The 21689-nt window shown below is 32.3% G+C and overlaps 1 protein-coding gene across 4 annotated transcripts in view; it reads right to left on the bottom strand.

Moving 5' to 3' along the window:
• The window catches only part of LOC126743894 (centrosomin), an 88828-nt gene that overhangs the window by 63090 nt on the left and 4049 nt on the right, over window positions 1–21689 (bottom strand). For 3 of the 4 annotated variants that reach the window (XM_050451147.1, XM_050451152.1, XM_050451150.1), the window contains exon 1: window positions 18976–19402. The exons of the other annotated variant lie outside the window; for it this stretch is intronic. In XM_050451147.1, the coding sequence (XP_050307104.1) occupies window positions 18976–19217 (242 nt within the window). In that variant the 5' untranslated portion in view covers window positions 19218–19402. Of the gene's footprint in view, window positions 1–18975; window positions 19403–21689 lie in introns of those variants that run through there. 4 annotated transcript variants of the gene reach the window in all.

The raw sequence follows: 21689 nt of genomic DNA, 5'->3' as shown, positions 1-21689 counted from the left end.
ATTCCATGGTATGCGCAATTTGCTACCTTTAAAAATTCACTGTAGCTGTAAAACTATATGTATCGCACTGACGTTTTGAATTTAAGAAAAGTAAAGTTTGAGGTTAAGTTTGACTAATGACATTTGATTAGTGACGCCCTCTATGTTTCTATATGCAAAACTTAAAAGACATCCCTCGTATATGAGTAAGTATCTTTTTTTTGAAAAATATTTCTAAAATATGTCTATAATACTTTGAAAATATTTTAGTTTTTTTAATTTTTATATTTTAAGTTATTATATTTTTCTTTGATTTTTAAGTTATTATTGATTTACTTTGTTAGGCTGCACGAATAATGGCTGGGCAGAAAAAGTTCTTCGACCTAACAAAGCCTGAAGATGTCGGAGAAATTCATCGCATTCTCTATGAATCTGATTCAGACAGTTTTTCGGATGACAGCGAGAAGGAAGATGCCGTTATACCTGATTTTAGAGAGGAGCCAGAAGAGGATGAAATACGCGGCAATCAAATCAATCTTAATTCTTTTATTGCACCAGAACACACTCAGGATACCTTTCCATCTGATACAGATTCGGAAGATGAAAATATACCATTGACAGAAATACAGGCGATCAACAGAGATAATATGGTGAAGATTTTTACCAGTGCCTACCAAATTAAGGGGTAAAAATGGGTTTATGTGCTCAGGTAAGAAAGGCGCAATTCATCGTACACCAAAACGAAATCTGGTTTTGCATTTACCTGGAAACAAAAACGAAGCAAAACATATAACATCGGGAACTGAAGCTTGGAAATTATGTTTCACTCAAGAAAATCTCGATAAAATTACCCAATATACTAATAACGAGATCCAAGTTCAACGATTGAAATATTCAAATAAGAACGATGACCAAGATACTGATGCACCTGTTATTACGCCAGTAGGTAAGAGACCCTCTTGGACTAAGGATACAAACATTGAACTCCAAGCACTTTTCGGGCTATTTTATTATGCCGGTGTTATGAAAATGGCCGGAGTTTTGACCAAGGAACTATTTGATAAAGACACAAGAATTCCAATATTCCGTGCTACCATGCCCGAGGCACGTTTCAGGTTTTTGATAAACTGCCTTCGCTTTGATGATAAGCAGTCCAGAGCTGAAAGAAAAGAAACTGATAAGCTTGCAGCTTTTCAAGAGGTATTTGAGAGGTCAATCGTTAAAATAAAAAACCTATATACTCCTTCAGAATATATTACAATTGATGAACAATTGGTTGGTTTTAGAGGGCGATGTCCTTTTAAAATGTACATCCCTTCAAAGCCCAATAAATACGGAATCAAAATTATGTTGTCCTGTGATGCCAAAACAGCTTTTGCACTTGATGCTGAAATTTATATAGGAAATGTTCCTGTAGCTCAGTATTACTGTAATAAACTAACCAGTTCTGTCCAAGGAACAAATAGGAACTTGACCATGGATAACTGGTTTACTTCTATTGAGACCGCGAAACATCTCTTGGAGAGGAAAATTACCATTGTTGGTACTGTGAGAAGAAATAAAAAAAAAATTCCTGAGTCGTTTTTGGAACTCAAAGAAAGGAATCAAAATTCTGCCATGTTTTGCTATACAGTGGACATCTGACACTGTTATCATACTGTCCCAAGAGCGCTAAAAAAGCAGTAATTATGCTTTCGACAATGCACGAAAAAGGTGATGAGCCATTTACGACCAAGTTACCAGAAATTATTCAATTTTATAATTCTACAAAAGGAGGAGTGGATACTTTAGACCAGTTGTGCCACACTTATTCTACTGGTAGAAAAACACGTCGCTGGCCATTATGTCTGTTCTATAATTTGTTGGATATTCTGGGATATAATTCAATGATTCTTTTGCGAGGCTCTGGTGAAGTGAATAAAGAAATTTTAAAGCACAGGAGAGAATACCTCAAGCAGCTTGCCCTTGACCTGGTCAGACCGCACATGATGAGTCATTTGGAAGCTCCAACTTTGAGGCGCGAACTCCGTGAAACTATATGTAGGGTCCTCAAGATAACCACTTCAGAATAAGTACCTACTAGGCTTACAACGACAGTGGGTAGGTGTGTGCTTTGTCCCAGAAGAGAGGATCGAAAATCGAGAGTAAGCTGTGCTGTATGCAAAAAGTTCGTGTGTTTGCAACATCAAAAAAAAATATGTCTCACTCAGTGTGTGCCGCATGAACATTTTATTATGGATGTGCGTTAAAAGTGTTCTTAAAGACTCGGTTTAAGTTATTATTTTTCTATAGGTGAATAAATTTTTCGTTTTTCTAAAATACGACGTGTTTTATTTGGGGTACGGTTGTACCCCTGTGTATGCATATAGCAGATGCAGAGTCGGAAATAAGTGTAGCATTCTAGGGTTAAGAACGCACTCAATTTAATAGACAATGACATTTCGAGTTTTATTAGATAATAAGTGTTTGAAGACGTCTCTAAGTTGAGAAATTCAAACCAAAAAACTAAAATCCCAATTCGTTCAGCTTAATTACTTGCACCAGATGTCTTAATAAGGAAAACACTTCTATAGTAATTGAGAATAATGTATCGAGCAAGTGATTGATGCGTAATTTATTTATAGTTCAGCTGTGTAACATGTGAAAATTACGGTTACTACTACTAAGAATCATCCAAGGGGATTTTTAGTCCGGTGGAGATTAGAAAACCAGCCAAATAAACATGTAAACCGTCAGATGCCAAATGTAACTTGGGGCGTGTGCTAAGCACTCCAAAGTGAATTTTTAATTTTAATGAATGACTCACAATAATGTTCATTTTTCGAAACTAATGAGCTCAAGAAGTATATTTGGGTTTACGCAAATCCAGACAGTCGGTCAGACGCAAATCTCATCATCCAGTTTAAAATAAGTGTCGACACTTTAATCGCGGAATTAATGGCTGGAAATGAATTGGCGTTAAGTGGTGGATAAGTGGTTCAATAAACCTTGGAGGTTTACATTTAACAACTCGTTTTTTATTGGCATATTAATTCATTAATATTTAAAAACGTTACCTTAAAAAATATGTCATCCGTCAAGTGCCTGCCTGTATGAACCCGATCCAATGTTGTCGTTTACGAATTTTTGGCATTTAAATAATTAAGTAGGTAGGTACATCCACACACGAATTTAATAAATATACCTACCTGGACTGCTCATTCATACCGCCATTTTTATAGTGATTGTGTCCTTTTAATATTTTCACTCTGATCATATTCAGTGTTGCCAACAAAAAATATATTAAATAACTGTAATGAAGTTGACGATGCTGACGTTTGACTTGTCACAAACTAAGTTTATTTTGTTTATTGACATTGTTTTTAAACCATCACTGGAATGATAAAATCACGACTCGGCACGATCACTCGACGGGGTACAATACGCTTGGGTATATCTTCCTCCTTATTTAATACGTGGATAATATATCAGCATCCTTATTTAAACGTATTTGGTTCATTGTTTCTCAAAACTGAATTATTGTGAACTGTCTGTCTGTGTTGTTTATCATAGAATAATATATAGACTTGTTTCAGTTTTACTACATAAACCCTTGCTAATTACAAACCCTCATAAAATCATCTATATTTTGATTTTTATAGATGGTTGTATCTATTAATGTGGAAACACTGTACATAGAAGGAAAGTAAAAGTCGTTTTTAACTGAAAAATTTAAATGAAGATCCTCATTTTCACAGTATTAGGATTTATAAGATTCAAGTTTATCAGAATAATAAAACAAATATTTTAAAGTGCCTGCATTTATCCCAACTTACTTGAAACTTTGTCTCATTTTAGGTGAGGATTACTTTCTTTCATAAATTTTACTGAAATTCTTAAAGAAGTACAAGATAAAAATTCAGATCTAAAAACACAACTAACTTTTTATTTTCTTTTTTTTTTAACATAACCTCCCAAAAACTTTGTGATGGTTTTGTTTTCCTACAATTGGCACACCTGAAATTTGGCAGAGTGACGAACATCCAAAGGACACAATGACGGAAAATGGCGGCCACCTAGTAGTGGTCATTTAATTTTCATATTCATGATTATTTTTTAAAATGTATGTCGTCAGTATTATTATTTTCGGCGGACATGTTCGTTATAAGTAAAACTCGTAATTCGTGAAAACACACACTTAATTACGTCAGTGTAAAGTACCGTCGCGAATAAAAGAACTAGTGATCCGAAGCCGGTCTATCTATCATCTCAAAAGACTGCCTTTTCTGTTCCTTTATGCTTCTTCAAGCATTCATTCCCGGCTTCGTTCCACTCTCTCGATATCTCTTAAAAGATATTGAGTCATGTCCTTTATTTTATTTCTAAATACTTCACTAAAAATCAACATAAACCTCATAAAAATAATTAATAGACGGCCGTACCGCCGATCGTTGCCAGTAACTTAATACCAAGCCTATTACTAATCAAAACAAATCCTTATCTTAATATTCTTAGAAAAATACGTATAGCCGACATGTATTTAATATATATTTTTCCTTAAAACACATTAATAATGAAACCCATCCCACCCTTAGGGTTGGGCAGCAAATCTTTATTATTGTTTTTTTTTTACCTACCAAAAGTAATATACATAAATATCTATTAAGTATAAGGGGAGGAACGTTGGAGTGAGTCGTTCCAAACAGATGACAACTTACAAAAAAAAGTCATAGTTGGTACATAACGTCAATCTACTACAAGATATTGGTGGCAAATTCGAAATACCATCGAACTGATTAAATTAAGTATAATTTTTTTGATTAGAACCTCGTTAATAAGGAAATCAACCAAGGTGACGTCAACAGCTGAGTCAAAAATATGAAGACATATGACATATATATACAAACGTCATAGTTGTCAACGTCAATTTTCTGATTGTCTTAAGTAAAAAATTACCTCAACTGCCTGGAATAATTTTGCCTCTGTTTCAGGCACTTTAATCACATTCCTCGTTAGATCTTCTTACTTTAAGTAAAAAATAGATTTAATAGTCTGGACGAATTTTATTCCAGGCAGTTGATTTCGTAAATATAAAATCTCTTTTAATTAAATAAAGGACTTCAACTGCCAAGACAAATTTTATTTTGGCTTTGACTGCCTGGAATAATTTTGCCTTTATTCTAGGCATTTTGCTCACACTGCACTTTAGATCTTCTTATTTTAAGTAAAAAATAGATTCAATTGTCTGGAAGAATTTTGTTTTTATTCCAGGCATTGATCCCGTAAATATAATCTCTTTTGATAAAAAAAAAGACTTCAATTGCCTAGACAAATTTTATTTTGACTGTGACTGCCTGGAATAATTTTGCCTCTATTCCAGGCACTTTGATCACATTCCTCGTTAGATCTTCTTACTTTATGTAAAAAATAGCTCCAACTGTCTGGTAGAATTTTGTTTTCATTCCAGGCAGTTGATCTCGTAAATATAAAATCTCTTTTTAATTAAATAGAGGACTTCAACTGCCTAGAAAGATTTTAGTTTGACTTTGACTGCCTGGAATAACTTTGCCTCTATTCCAGGCATTTTGATCACATTCCTCGTTAGATCTTCTTACTTTATGTAAAAAATAGATTCAACAGTCTGGTAGAATTTTGTTTTCATTCCAGGCAGTTGATCTCGTAAATATAATTATAATCTCTTTTAATTAATAAAAAAAAGTGTTCAACTGCCTAGAAATTTTTTATTTTGACTTTGACTACCTGGAATAATTTTGCCTCTATTCCAGGCACTTTGATCACATTCCTCGTTAGATCTTCTTACTTTAAGTAAAAAATAGATTTAATAGTCTGGACGAATTTTGTTTTTATTCCAGGCAGTTGATCTCGTAAATATATAATCTCTTTTAATTAAATAAAAGTCTTCAACTGCAGGGATAAATTATATTTTGACTTTGACTACCAGGAATAATTTTGCCTCTATTCCAGAAAATTTGATCACACTACTCTTCAGATTTTCTTACTTCAAGTAAAAAATAGATTCAACTGCCCGGACGAATTTTCATTCTATTTTAGGCAGTTGATCTCGTAAATATATGATCTCTTGTAAAACATATTTGATTTTTATCATTTTATTATATTATATATTTTTTTATTTTATATTTTAATATATGTATTCTTATTTAAAACAAAACTCTTTTAATGATCTATAATAATTCTATCTCAATTTAATTAATTCCATAATCAATTAATAACTTGATATATTTAAAATAACGTATATTGCTAAAGATCTCTAATATTCATTGAGTTAAGGGGACACCCAAAAATATTAATTGGCGAGACTGAAAGCAACGTTTGAGAGAAATGTGTGTAAGTTGGTGTGTTGGAAAAAGAGTTGTGTTTACTGGTTAAACCAGGCTGCTAAATTTAATAGTGGTGAATATGTAAGAAATAGTTGATCTTGAGTAGATATGTGGCCATTATGAGAAGTTTGTACAGATCTGTTTGCGCATCTTGAAGATGCCCGCACAAGTAGGTGTGAAAGCCTCTGTTCAATTAGGAACGAATGCGCAATTCCTCGAGTGCTGTCTGGTAAGACTGGGGGCCTTACCTGGGGCTCGATTGACAAGAATAAACAGAAGGATATAATAGAAATATATCCTTTGTCTAATTCGTTGAGATGCTTACTGTTTAGCGGCAGTGGAGCGTCTGGGGAAGCCCTTACTATTTTAGGTGACACTAGCTAGTCGTCAAATAAAGGAAGATAACATGTTTAACATATGTATATATTAAAATGTGACATTGTGTAAATTGATGTTGACCAAGATGATGCAAGGGAACGGAAGTTCCCCGGTGAGTATATTTTATTATTGCCAAAAGTTGACAGAACAGTAAATATTGTTTTTTTTATTTATTTTTATGTGATGTTCGAGTTTATGTCTAACAATATAAGAAGGATGACTGTTGAGTGAATTTGCATTGTAAAGACCCATTGGCTAAGAACAACTCTGACAGGTAATAAACCACATTTGAAAGCGTATTTTACACTCTTTTAATTAAAAAATAGTCTTCAACTGCCTAGAAAAATTTTATTTTGACTTTGACTTTCTAGACTTCAATTGTCTACATATAATCAATCCTACGTTGTCTATGCAAGGCATTAAAATTTGATCTGATTAAACCATTTGGAATATCGTAACATAAATCGCAAATTTACGCTTTGTATTTGCATATGTAAGTAGCTTAAAAAATCAAACACCATAGCTGTCATAAATGTCAATTGTCATCTATCCAAAAGTTCAAACATCACAGCTGTCAACAATGTCATCATAAGTCTCTCTAGAACCAAATTATTTTTATTGCACATTCGCTAAAACTAACAGATATATGATGAAGAAGCCTCACTATATTTTCCTCTCTTACTTTTAGATCAAAGACTCATTATGATTTATAGCGTTCTCAGTCTGTTTGATGGGGGCTTTCATCCGGAACACGTTTGTTTGCCCCTTTATATCTTGTTTATTTAACGTTTGTCGATATAAAATGCTCATATCAGATGAGTGGCAAATTACCATAAATCCCACCGAGTAATTTTAATTTATAATTAAAAATGGGGTTTATTATTTATTCATTTCTGTTGTTGTTTAGTTAATGCATGGGTTGGCTGAAAAAGGAGACATAGTTAAACAATTCGCGGCTTCGCTGCTCACTCAATTGTGTAATATTTTAATATGGGCAATTCATTAAGGCAATATTTACGATACACGCGTTTTTATTGCTTTTTAAATATGTGTTCTGACGTTCGTTACAATTTTACGAACGGTAGTACTAAAGTAGTCTATGCAATGGATTTTGCAACAAATACTACTATCCAGAATTAATTCCAGGACCGTCAGTGAAAAAATGTTAAAAGATGACAACCTTGATTGATATCCATCTTTCTTTTTACCACATATAGATCATAACCGTCTTCCGTCTAACGAAACTTCAGTTAGAGAGAGAGGATAATTTTTATAAGCCGCTCTATATATCAATAAGGTACCTTAGGCCCCATTTTATTTATTTTTATTAGTCCAAATAAACAAAAGTGGCTTAAGTATAAACATTCGCACGTATGCGTACAACCTGTCTCGCGTTTAAAAATAGTCGAAAAGGCCGTCGCTGCCAGTATTAAATGTCAGTGGTAGAGGTGCTAAATGTAAAAATGTTGGCTCGTAAAACGGATTTTGAGTTTAACGAGCCTAAAATGCGACTGTATGGATAAAATAGGGAAGGGGCACTTTTTTTCAGGTGTTAAAATTACGCAGACAAGGTTCGTAATAATAATGTCGAGGAAAATCGCGGTCGGACCCCAGAAAAGACGGGAAAAACAGGAAGACGACACCGAGAGAATCCAAAATTAACTCTTCGGTCGGGAGCGTGTATTTCTCGTTTTACGTGATGATTTTAAAATTAAAATCTCTTGAGTTATAATTTATTTTTCTTAAGACCCGATCGCCCCCATAGGTTAGCCAACAAAAAAAAGCCATGCAACAAGGCCATAAACGTTAAGAAATATATATTTACAATTGAATGGGTCTATTTTTGGTTGTGTGTAAAAATGCGCACGAGGGCGGTTAAATAAATTCATAGACAAGTTTCCTAACGTCCGCTGCATTAAATATAACTGGAAGTGTCAAAAAAATCTACGGACATTTCGTATTTTTGTGCCCGTCCAGATCAAAGGAGACGAGCACTTCCGCCTGTCAAATTTGACATTCATAATTTGCTTGTATAATCACCGCTAAAGTACGCGTTTGTTCAGGCGCCACTATACACGGTGACAATGCGTACTACCATTCAACAGAGTTTTTTTTAATAGACAGAATAATAAATATGAATAGATAAGGCGACAAATTAAACCAATAAGAATGAGTCAATAAATTAATTCATCAACTGTCGAATAGCTTAAACTAAAATTTTTAGGTTTGTAATTTTTTGAGTTAAGTTTAAATGTTAAATGCTTTATTTCAATAAACTATAAGGTGTAAGTAGACATTTTCTGCACATTTTCATTCAATATTTAGGAATTCATTATTTCAAACAATAAGTCGTTTAAATTAATTTATACTACGTATTTCGATTAATGTTGCTTTATCTTTAAGCAAACTATTTTTGTATATTGAATCAAATACTTAACTGCCATTGACTCAGCATTTTAAATGTTAGTTAATTATTTATTTATTTCCTTTGGTGCAAAATTTTAAATTTGTTAATTTAATGCACATGATTTGATTATAAACTTTATTAAATCAACATTTAAGAAATATTATTTTGACATTCAAAAAATATTAAATCAACCGTTTTACATATGAGCCAAAAATTATAATCCTGCTGTTGCAATATGCGTTTCAAACGCTTCAAATTTGATTGGACAAAATGGGCTCTAATTCAAAAAGTTTTTAAGCAATAAAAATTCTTCTAATATGAAATTCTTTAGTAATAAATGCCCTTTTATTGCCTTTTACTTTTTTAAAAATATTTCAAATATTTCACGAAAACATTGTCAAAATAAGTGAAAATTAGATAGAAGTGGTTCCCAAGCTATAGCCAAAAATGTCCGTCAAAGTATAAAAATCTGCATATTGTAATATGCGTTCCAAAAAGTTTTATCGCTCTTGAACCTTGGCAGAGAAAATTGCTCCTAACTCAAAAAGTTTTTGAGGTACAAGAAATGTGCTCATATGAAATTTTTTGGTAAGAAATGCTCTTTCATTGGCTTTAACCCTTTTTAAAATAATTCAATTATTTCGTGAAAATATTGTCAAAAAATGTGAAAATTAGATGAGAAATTTTGCAAAAAAATCTCCCCAACTAAAACTATTCTAACTACCAAAATCCTTAACCTAGAATCACGGTTCTACCCACAAATCCATCCTCAGGAATCCTGCTGTATAAGCGTGAAAAAAATATGAAAATATTCCAAGTGGTTCCCAAGCTATGGCCAAAAATGTCCGCCAAAGTATAAAAATCTGCATGTTGCAATATGCGTTTCAAAAAGTTCAAATTTTCTCGCTCTTGGACCTTGGCAGCGAAAATTGCTTCTAACTCAAAAAGTTTTTGAGGTAAAAATATTGTTCTCATATGAAATTTTTTGGTAAGAAATGCCCTTTTATTGGCTTTAACCCTTTTTAAAAGAATTCAATTATTTCGTGAAAATTTTGTCAAAAAAAGGTGAAAATTAGATGAGAAATTTTGGAAAAAAATCGCTCCAACCAAAACTATCCTAACTACCAAAATCCTTAACCTAGAATCACGATTCTACCCTCAAATCCATCCTCAGGAATCCTGCTTTATAAGCGTGAAAAAATTATGAAAATATTCCAAGTGGTTCCCAAGCTATGACCAAAAATGTCCGCCAAAGTATAAAAATTGCAATATACGTTTCAAAAAGTTAAAATTTTATCGCTCTTGGATCTTGGCAGAGAAAATTGCTTCTAACTCAAAAAGTTTTTGAGGTACAAGAATTGTTCGCATATGAAATTTGTTGATAAGAAATATCCTTTCATTGGCTTTTACCCTGTTTAAAATATTTCAATTATTTCGTGAAAATATTGTCAAAAAAGGTGAAAATTAGATGAGAAATTTTGCAAAAAAATCGCCCCAACCAGAACTATCCTAATTACGAAAATCCTTAACCTAGAATCACGATTCTACTCGCAAATCCATCCTCCGGAATCCTGCTGTATAGGCGTGAAAAAATTATGAAAATATTCCAAGTGGTTCCCAAGCTATGGCCTAAAAATCTGCCAAAGTATAAAAATCTGCATGTTGCAATATGCGTTTCAAAAAGTTCAAATTTTCTCGCTCTTGGACCTTGGCAGCGAAAATTGCTTCTAACTCAAAAGGTTTTTGAGGTATAAATATTGTTCTCATATGAAATTTTTTGGTAAGAAATGCCCTTTCATTGGCTTTAACCCTTTTTAAAAGAATTCAATTATTTCGTGAAAATTTTGTCAAAAAAGGTGAAAATTAGATGAGAAATTTTGCAAAAAAATCGCCCCAACCAGAACTATCCTAATTACGAAAATCCTTAACCTAGAATCACGATTCTACCCTCAAATCCATCCTCAGGAATCCTGCTTTATAAGCGTGAAAAAATTATGAAAATATTCCAAGTGGTTCCCAAGCTATGACCAAAAATGTCCGCCAAACTATAAAAATTGCAATATGCGTTTTAAAAAGTTCAATTTTTATCGCTCTTGGACCTTGGCAGCAAAAACTGCTTCTAACTCAAAAAGTTTTTGAGGTACAAGAAATGTTCTCATACGAAATTTTAAAGAAAGAAGAAGGGTACTTCTTATTGGCTTTAACCCTGTTTAAAATATTTAAAATTTTAAATTAAATATTAGATGAGAAATTATGCAAAAAAATAGCCCTAACTATCTTAACTACCAACATTTTTAACCTAGAATCACGATTCTACCCTCAAATCCATCCTCAGGAATCCTGCTGTATAGAGTGAAAAAAAAATGAAAATATTCCAAGTGGTTAAAAACGTCCGCCAAAGTATAAACATCTGGATGTTGCAATACCTGTATTTCAAAAACCTCAAGTATGATTGATCTTGGACCTTAACAGACAAAATTGCCTCAAAAATTAAATGTTAATACTTGGTTCATTGAAAAATTTCACACTGTTAAACAAATCGTTTTTACTTGACATTTTTGATTGTATCGCCCCAACATTTAAAATTCATTGAACGTAAAGTTTGATTTGACGTTTTTTTTTGTCTTCTAAATTACAAATCACATCCCAAAATGGCGTTTTTTTTTTTAAATTAAGTCCAATACGGCGGTAAAAGTTTAAAATTTTTCAACCTCTATGTAACCAAATTTGATGCACATACATATTTTCGGATGCAAGTTTGAGATTGCAAAATGGTGGACAAATTTAAAATAAGGCATTTGGAAATGAGGTTGTTGGTTTTGACGCGGAGTTGAGATTTGAAGAAAAATAACAATGGACCATGCAATTTTTTGAAAAATTCCTTAATAATAATATTTTTAAAAGTTAAAATGGCAAATGCATTTTATTGTGATTGAAAAATGAAACTCATAATTTTTTTTAAATTGGTTCGAATACCAGCTTTGACCATAATCGTCTCAAGAAGTCTTTTTCGGTATAACTGAAAGTGATAAAAAAAAACAACTGAACGTAAATTTTATGACTAACTAAGTTGCCAAAGTTCACCGATTTTATTTAAAAATACCGCTGATGACCCAAAGTGTCATGAATAATACAAATAAAAAAAAAAAAATTCATAAATAAATTGGCTCTATCCGGCCAATTTAGATCGAGACTATAATTGCTTAAGTGTGCTATACCACGGCTGTTATAAAGCATTTCAAAATGAAATCGTTCAACTCTGACCTTTTTTTTTTTTTTTAAAAGATATCAGCTATTAAAATTGTGTCACATTTAAAAATAATATCCCTGTTGTTAAGACGTTTTGTTATTGATTTGTCATGAGACTTAATATTATTAAAAACTGTTTCAAGAATGTAGTGGTGAATCCTTAAGTGGCTTGATATGTAAGGCCTTGCTAAACACACTATTTTCTAATTGAACGGTCTGGAAAATGCCTCATCCCTGACCTGGATTATTTATTTCCAGTTTCCTCGGCTGTTGCCAATTTTAAGTTATTTTTACTCGTCTTAAAAGAATCTTAGTTTAATGTCTTTTCATATTAGATTTTTATTACAAGCACATTTTTCAATTCCAGTTTTATTATTAATTATTGTGCCGTCTCTATATATATATCCAAAACAGTTGACTGCCTGAAAAAATGTTAACATTTTCCAGGTAGTAGTACAGACTTTTTCAACTGCTTAGAAGTTACATAAAATTAAAGCAAATCTCCCAGGTATTCATTCAACTAACTCGAGGGCTACATTTATTATGTTTTAGTTCTTGGTAGTTTATGTGATGAATTAATAGGACTTTCAAGAGATTTTCATCACATATAACTATAGTTCACTCAAAGATATACCGTTGACTCCTACTAGCATAGATCAAATAGACCATTTAGCCCCATTGTGCTCCAATGTTCTTATATTATTATTTTAATTATATTACTCATTTTTTTCTCCAAGGTAGGGAGGGGCAAACTAGTAAAACGAGATTAGTTAAATTGTATTTATTTATAGAAGTATTTAAGAGTATATATATATGTAGAATACAAAATACAACTATTTTATATAAATTCAAACACTGTTCTTACTTCTACCTTTAAAACATGTATGGTTGCTAATCAGTTGTAATATTATTCACTCCACTTTGTGTTAATTCCACCACAGATGCATTAAATGTTGAGGAAGTATTATTTCTTCGAATATTCGATTTTACTTGAAGCCATATAAGTTCCATGGAAATAGACGCACCACTTACTTACTCGTTTATTTTAAAAGTTGTTAGTACTTCATGACGACTATGGTAACTAGCCTTATCCATAACAATAACACTATCTTTTGGAATATTACAAGCCGATATTTAGAGCAATTTTCAAAAAGTTGTGAGTTATATTTTTAGCTGAAAGTAGTAGACACTTTCTGAGTCTGCATGTGTTATTGTGATCCTCTTTCTCTTCCTTGGTGTTACATTTTTATGTTAATGTTAATTCGGACTAAACTCAGATACAAATATATACACTTATACACATATTTATATTTTTTGCCATTAACTGTAGGTACTTCATATAAAATTTCTAATTTTGGGTCTTTTTATGACTCTACAGATAATTGGGGTTTCATTGGGGTCAAAAAATCAATGGTATATCTATGAGTGAACTATACCAACTCAACATTTTTTTCCAATTGATGTTGACATGATTTTATGAAACCTCATCAAATTAGGCAAATTTCAGTTACATAAACACTGGTAAATTAAAAGTAAACATTGCTGCCTCATGGGTTTAGATAAAACATACTGTGGGTCATAAAATTTATACCAGAGCAAGGGCTTATCTTTAAAGTTGTTTTGTATCATGATTTGAGAACCAAATTACATTTTAATAATGTATTTATGGCCTTCTAATTAAGCTGTTTGTCAAGGGATGAGTCATTGAAAAAATCAGTTGGAAATGTAAGACTTTATTAGATACTGTATATTTTATAACTTTTGCCTCATGTAATTGATTTGACAGGTTTTTTAGCTTGTGTTCCAATTTTCAAATTCCTTCTTTCCGGAACTGCCTGGAAATTAAGTCAAATTAAAATATTTATGCCAGGCAGTTGAAAAATTACATTCTCTGTGTAGGTGGAAAAAAGACACTATCCAGAATGGAAAATAATAAAAAGGCATTCTTATCCAGAAAGTTGAAGTTACATATTGTTTTATTTCTTTAACTGCACATACATAAAGATATTTGAACCAGGCAACTGAACAGTAACTTTTTCCAGGTTATTTATTTGTTACAAGTATCAACAGCTACAAGGCCACTTACAGATACTAATTTAACAATTAAAAAGTATTATAATAAATAATAAAAGGAAATGAGCAAATGAGCAAATATACAATGCACATGATGCAGAAATTACCCACACTAATAAAATACCCAACACATCACTGATCAGTTCAGTTTATTTAGTATTATTTTTTTTACATTGATTCAGACTAGTTGAATCAATGTCAATATTGGAAGCATATAAGTTAAAATATTCACAAGTTGTTATAAATGGAAGAATTTTTATAAAGGTTGGTTCGTGGATAAGCAAGATAAAAAACTAATGGATGGCAAGTGTTAATTTTGTTTAAAGCTAAGAATCTCTGGACAATATATTTTGTTTTTCAGTGTTTTGAAGAGTGCACAAAAATATTTTACTTCTTCTATTACTCAGAGACAGTCTATCAAAAACCTGCAACAAATCATCATTATCACAGCCTCTCTGGGGATATATACCAAATTTCCTAAAATACATGCACTTCGGTAACCTTCTCTGAACGCCTTCAACAATTGCCACCCAGATACTGTACTGGGGGGATCAAATAATGGATATTCCAAGCTATCGAAAAGATGGAGACTCACTTCAACACTTAGCTCCTTGATCATTCTAACAATAAATCCAGAAATTGTTTGGGCATTTTCTACTTTAGATAAAATCTGTTTAGAAAATGAAAGAGCCGGGTTAAAAATCACTCCTAGATCCCCCCTCTGCTGGGGTACTATTTGAAGTTGTTCACCATTAAAGGTGTAATTAAAAATTATGGGATTACTATTTAGGGTGAATGACATACAAGCACACATTCATCTAGACAACCCTGCCAATCATTCTGAGGCTGAATTTGAAGGAAACACTTGAAATTGTCGGCAAACAATAATCCCTTTGCATTTTTAATACAACTGAGGTATGACTAAATTAGGCAAGTAATAGGAGACACATCTATAAGGATTTCTTCCGGGCAGTTGAAGTGCCTAAAATGGGGCCAAAAAATTAGTTTTTTTTTCATTTCAAGTGTCTAGGAGAAGTGCCTTCATTTCGTTTGACATACATGCAGTAGAAAAATTATAAAAAATCAAATTTTGAAAACATATTTTTGATTTCCTGTTGACGAATCTAACATAAATTTGAACTGCCTTTAGAATTTCTTTTCATTCTAAAGTACCTAGTTGAAATGTTGTTAGTTCCAGGCCAAGCTTTTATATTGTCTTCTTTTTGAGGTATTTTTTTTAATCTGTCAACTACCTGGAAGTCAAACAAAATGAAGGCACCCCAGGCAGTTAAGTTTGCAATTATTAAAACCTATCTTATCAGAGGAAATTGAAAAGTGAGTCAATATGGGGGCTAACCTTCCACAATCCCTTTCAATTGCTTTCTTAGCCCTTGTGGTTATGAAAATATGAGTTCTGTCTCAGTGAAGTTGGCCCAACTATCAAAACTACGTTTTTTATGAAATTTGTCATATTAGCGGAAAATAAAAACTAAAATGCATTTTCGACAGCATACTATATTTTTATTTTATATTAGCACAAAATATTAAATATTTTGTTACAGAAGAAAAATATAAAAACTGCCAATTAATAAAAATCAACGAAACCAAATAGCAGCACCGCGTAACATCGCATTTTCGACTGAATACTGCTCTGATACGTCTTGACATAGTGTCAACTAATGTTTGGCAGTCATCTGGTGTAAAACTGTTCCAAATTTCTTGGAGACAAGTTCGCAATTCTGGAACGGTTCTTGCGGAATTCGATCTGAGCTTTTTCTTCATGATATGCCACAAGGTTTCAATCGGCTATGGATCTGGACTACTCGACGTCCATTTTAAAGCTCGAATATTATCTTCTAACATCCAATCTTTTACTTGGCACAATCTTGTTGGAAGATACATTCGATATTGTTTAAATGCATTTGTTCAATTTGGGGTGTTAAGTTATTTTGAAGCTCTTTAATGTACTTTTTAGCATTCAAAATACCTTCCACAGTGTAAGTTTTCCACTTGCTGACATGGATCTCCAAATCATAACAGAAGCCCGAAACTTAACTTCTTTTTAAGACAGTTAATCCGAAACACTTCTTCTTCTTTAGTTCTTATGAATCGACTCCTACTATCACTCCCACATACTTCAAATCTACTCCATTGATTGATGATATAGGAAGCAGGTTAAAAAAATTGATTTTCATTTATATCTTAATCAACACAACTCTGTTTATAACAAAATGCAAAGGCAACTAGACGTTGTACTGTCAAATATGAACATTTTAGACTTAAAACATTGCAATAGTCCAATTTTAGAGGAGGATTCATACCATCCCTCTATTAGTATGACTCTGCCTATATCACAACAAAAGAGAATAAGTCTTTCTCACAGTGAGCATATCTATGATTATTCAAGGGGTGATTTCTATAAGTTGTATAATTTATTGAAGGATGTTGACTGGTCAGATCTTGAAGTGAACTAAAGATTTAAACATATGTATTGATCTATTTTACAAAAAGGTATATGAATGCTTGGATCAAGCAATACCGAAAGAAACAGTAAAGAGCGACATTTGCAAAAGTAGTAGCTATCCAATTTATTTTTCTACAGAACTAAAAAGAAACATAAAGTTAAAAAGTAAATTCCACGGACAAATAAAAAAAGGAGATGCTAGTTTGGAGGTTAAAAAGCAGTTTAAAAGTGAAATGCAATTGTATCATGAGACAGTTGAAAACAATGTTTTTATTGACCCAAATACCTTCTGGGACCTTATAAGATCTAAATGATTAAAACCTAATATTCCGACAGAGGTTTCATTTCAGGGTCATTCTGTTAGTGGTGCTCTAGACATTGCTAACACATTTGCTGCATATTTTGTTTCAGTTTTCCGGCAGTCTGAGTGAGGAGCCTAAGTTTGAAGAATGTTGCGACAGTTTTATGTTTTCCTTTATATCTGACGACGACATTAAAGCAAGTATCAAAAAATGAAAGCCAAAAAAGGCCACTGGTAACGATCTATATTTATAAGGGATGTTCTGATATTTTGTGTGCTCCACTAAAAACAATTTTTAATCTGTGTCTAATGACGAATACATTTCCTGAAATGCTGAAGTATGCAACAGTAACTTCAATATTTAAATCGGGAGATGCATGTTTGGTTAACAGTTATCGACCAATTAGTGTTCTCAAGTCTCTTGCAAAAATTTTTGAAAACATTCTATACCAAGATATCTTGAACACCTTTATAAATAAATGTGCTCTACAGCAGCATGGTTTCTTGCCAGAAGTCTCGATTGTCACCAATCTTGACCTTCTGACAGAGGCAACAGCTAAGGCTATTGACAATAAGGAGCAGTTAGATGTGATCATGACGGACTTTGAAAAAGTTTTTTATATTGTTAATTTGTTTAGTTACAAAAATTTTGTTGTAGTCTTTCTTTTTCTCGCCTTTTCTGGCTTAGTAAGCACTCTTAACATGTAATTACATTTCCAATGTGTTTGTGAGAGTGTAATAAATAAATAAATAAATATATCCTCATCTTTATCGGAGAATTAGAAAAGTATTGGAACAAAGTGATGTTTTTTTGGTTTAATCTGGCAAACCATAAGAGAAAAACACTTTTTCTATGAAATCCAGATACTATTAAAGAAACGAAACGATGATATAGGAAGTAGGTTAAAAAAAATTGATTCTCATTTATATATCCTCATCTCTATTGGAGAATTAGAAAAGTATTAGCAATTTAGCAAACCACTGGTTCGGACAGCATAATTTATGTTCTTTGGCCCACACACTATAGTCTGTTTTTCTTCTGAACCTTTGTCAGTAAGGGTTTCTCTTTTGCCTAAAATTACTGAAATAAAAACGAGTAACAAAGAAAATAATTTAAGCCTACCTTGTAAGTTTTAAATCCCAGTTTTTCAGCTGCTTTGTGATAAGTTGCTCTTGAAAACTCTTTTGTGGTGGGTTGCCACAAAAGAGTTTTCATTACATTTTTAAGGCTCTTATGTTGGTGTTGGAATAACGCGGTCGGCTTCCAATTCTGGGGTTTTGATCCCCCATTGTTTTGTACAATTTAATAATATTTCTAACTGTATACCTCAATTTGTTAATATTGTCAGTGATTTGGGATTTTTTTGCGTTTTGACCCATTAACTGCAAGTGAATGATCACTTTTCTTATTTCTTCACAAACAGCTTTACCACGAGTCATTTTTAATTATTAACAATACCAATGAATTAAAAGTTGATTAAAATGCATTCTTAGCATCGCAAAATGTTATCGTTTTTAACTTAAGTTGTCTCCAATACACAAATCATTTTGCAAAGAAGACAGTTTAGAAATAAACTCTTTAAAAATAGCTGTGGCAATTTTTTTCTCTTGCCATAAACATTTAAAGAAAGCAAAAATATTATACTTTAATTACCGGTTAAATAAATTCAGAAGTATCACGCTTCGGAGCGTGGGGCTAACTCACTGAGACAGGGCTCGTATATGAATAATGTACCCTTATGATAGAGCACAATATAACATAATGAATTGAAAAATATGAACCTACCAAAACGGACTGGAGGGGCTCCTAGCCAGTTGGTTCATAGAAGAACTAGCCTCCCGTGGGGGCGAGCCAAAAATCCCACTGGAAAAATTAAAAAAGGACATTTTCCACGCTTTTAAAACTCCCGACAAAAACAACAACAACAACGAACAAATTAATAAAAAAACCCGCGGATAAAGCGTCTTAGTCAGATTTCCCTTAATATTATCGTCGTTTATCGATAGTAAGCAAACACGCCGGATCATCACCCCTCGTACGACCGTTACGTGCGTTTTGTCCCATAATATTTAACGTAAAAAATTTAATAATTTTTTTTTTCACTAAATAGTCCGCCACAAAACACTAAAAATAATAAAACCGCGATTTCCCGGTTTATCGATAAGATTCAAAATTAACGCGTACAAAATTCAAACGACGATGACGACACCGACCGCACGAAACGAATTTCTTAACGAAACTGACTGGAGGATGTCAGCGAGTGAAATAGTGCCAGTAAAAATTCAAGACAGTCTCAGGACCAGCGCGACATCGCGGTCGCGTTTTATCCTTGTTTCACACGTACTGTTCCCTATGGATAAGATAGAGATGATACGAGATAGAGGTATAAAAGTGTGTCTCAACTAAATCCCTTTAAGAGCCCTATTATCGATTTTCATCTCATGCATGCGGCCAGTTTAGTCACAAAAAGGGCCAAAATTATGTTGAGTCATTATTCGCATCGGGAATCATCCAAGAAATCCGTATTTACGCCAAGATGAGTATAAAAAATGTTTATATTTTAAGTTTATTTAATTGTTTTCGGCCTAGTAGCTACGTTTACAACGCGCGGATCTATTTTTATTTAGTATATCAGCTCTGATTACAAGGATTGATTTTGAGGGTTTAATTAGTGCAGGATCAAAATGTCAGTTGAACGAAGCATTATAGGACATAACCTCTAAATTTTTTAAAAATGTTATTGTTGTTTAAAAACAATAAGAATAAACTAATATTTTTTTTCAAGGCTTAAGCTTGTCCTTCTCTCCCTATTCTTCTTTATTATAGTGTACAAAAATAAAAACCTCACAACCTTACATTCAATAAAATGTCAAACTTGTCATTTTGGTACTTTAAATTAGGTCCTAAGATGTTTACAGTAGTTTACACCAAAAAAAAAATAAATTTAATCTGCCCTGTTTGGCAAGCCTATCAAATGTGATGATATATTAAAAATGTGAACTTGTGACCTTATTTGATCCAAGTATTAAATATTTGGTACACATGTTGTAAACGTAGCTAGTGACATTGCTAAGTACTCAGTAATAAAACTCGAATCTGCTATTAACTCTTCTTCCAAAATTTCATTTCATTGTTGTCAGTAGACATTTTAATTTAAATTTTTTTGCCACTTGCCACACTACAATTTGTTTGGTTCATAGGGTTTAAAACTTCATGTAGATAAAACCACAAGGCTATCATCTTATTCTTCTACTTCAAATTATGTAATATCAAACTTTAAAGGATGAAGATGTTGTTTATGCTGTATCGAATTGTGGACAGTGAGATCATGCGGTAATATGCTGTAAGGTTTTGATAAGTAAGAAGAGCAGGAGTGTATAGTCCTTTTATTCTTACTTGAAGGAGCCAAATATTAAGCCACCGAAAAAAATATATTGAACTCAGAGTGAGAGGCTGAAAATCTTAATCATTTCAATCGAGTTTTTTTTATAATAGTTTTACTAACAAAATTAACTTTGAATGCTTTGATCTTATTAAAATTTTTATCAGTTCTAGTTTTAACAGATTTTGAATTAATACTATTAAAATGTATTGTTGGCTTATAGTTTTAACGTTATACAATACTTTAGATTAGGAATCCAAATAATCAAGTATTTTTAAGATAGAGATCATTCTCCAATGGCCATGTGTCAAGCACATTTAGCCACAAAGTTAAACTAAATATTTATTTATAATTAAGTTATATCAAATTTAAACAAATAGTGTTATTAAATTAAATATTGAATATATATTTTCAACAAAAACATTGTTTTTCATCAACACAACCCTGTTGGGTTGGCAAAGTTTTCACCGAAGCAAAATATGGTAGGTTTTTCCTTCAGCAAAGTCAGATGTTGTACTGATGGCAGAGAAACCACCATCACAGCATTTCCTGCCATTTTACTCAATATTTTTAACACATCTTTTCCCATTAAGTCATTGAATTTAATAAATACTGGTCTGCTGTATAAAAGAAGCTAAGCAACAATATTTCTATAAGAATTAAAATTAAATTAAAACTTCTAACAAACAGAGAGAATCTTGGCAAATTCTTAATAAGAAAAAAAAAACATGCTTTATTGTTATTAACAAAGAAAAATTGTTCTAAACAAAGCTACCTTAAATTACTACCACTAAATTTAACCAGTACACCCCATACACACTCGAGTTCCAAAACAAACATCAGAAAACAATACATAAGAACAGCAGAAAAAAAATACCTAAAAAGTAAATTAAATTCTATAATTATCCCCTCAAGTATAAGACAGCAAAGAATACAAACAAATCAAATAAAATTCAAATACTGTAAACTTACACTTAGGGAAAATTAGAATGTGTCGACGTAGTAAGATTTTTCGGTCAAAAGTATTTTTAATTTACCTTTAAAAATGTCAATACATGTTGCCTCCCTGATTCCACCTGGTAAACGATTGAAAATTTTGATTCCCTCATAGAAAATA

This window comes from Anthonomus grandis, chromosome 13 (assembly GCF_022605725.1).
Source record: "Anthonomus grandis grandis chromosome 13, icAntGran1.3, whole genome shotgun sequence".
NCBI lineage: Eukaryota > Metazoa > Arthropoda > Insecta > Coleoptera > Curculionidae > Anthonomus > Anthonomus grandis.
This window is presented reverse-complemented; position numbering and strand designations above follow the sequence as displayed.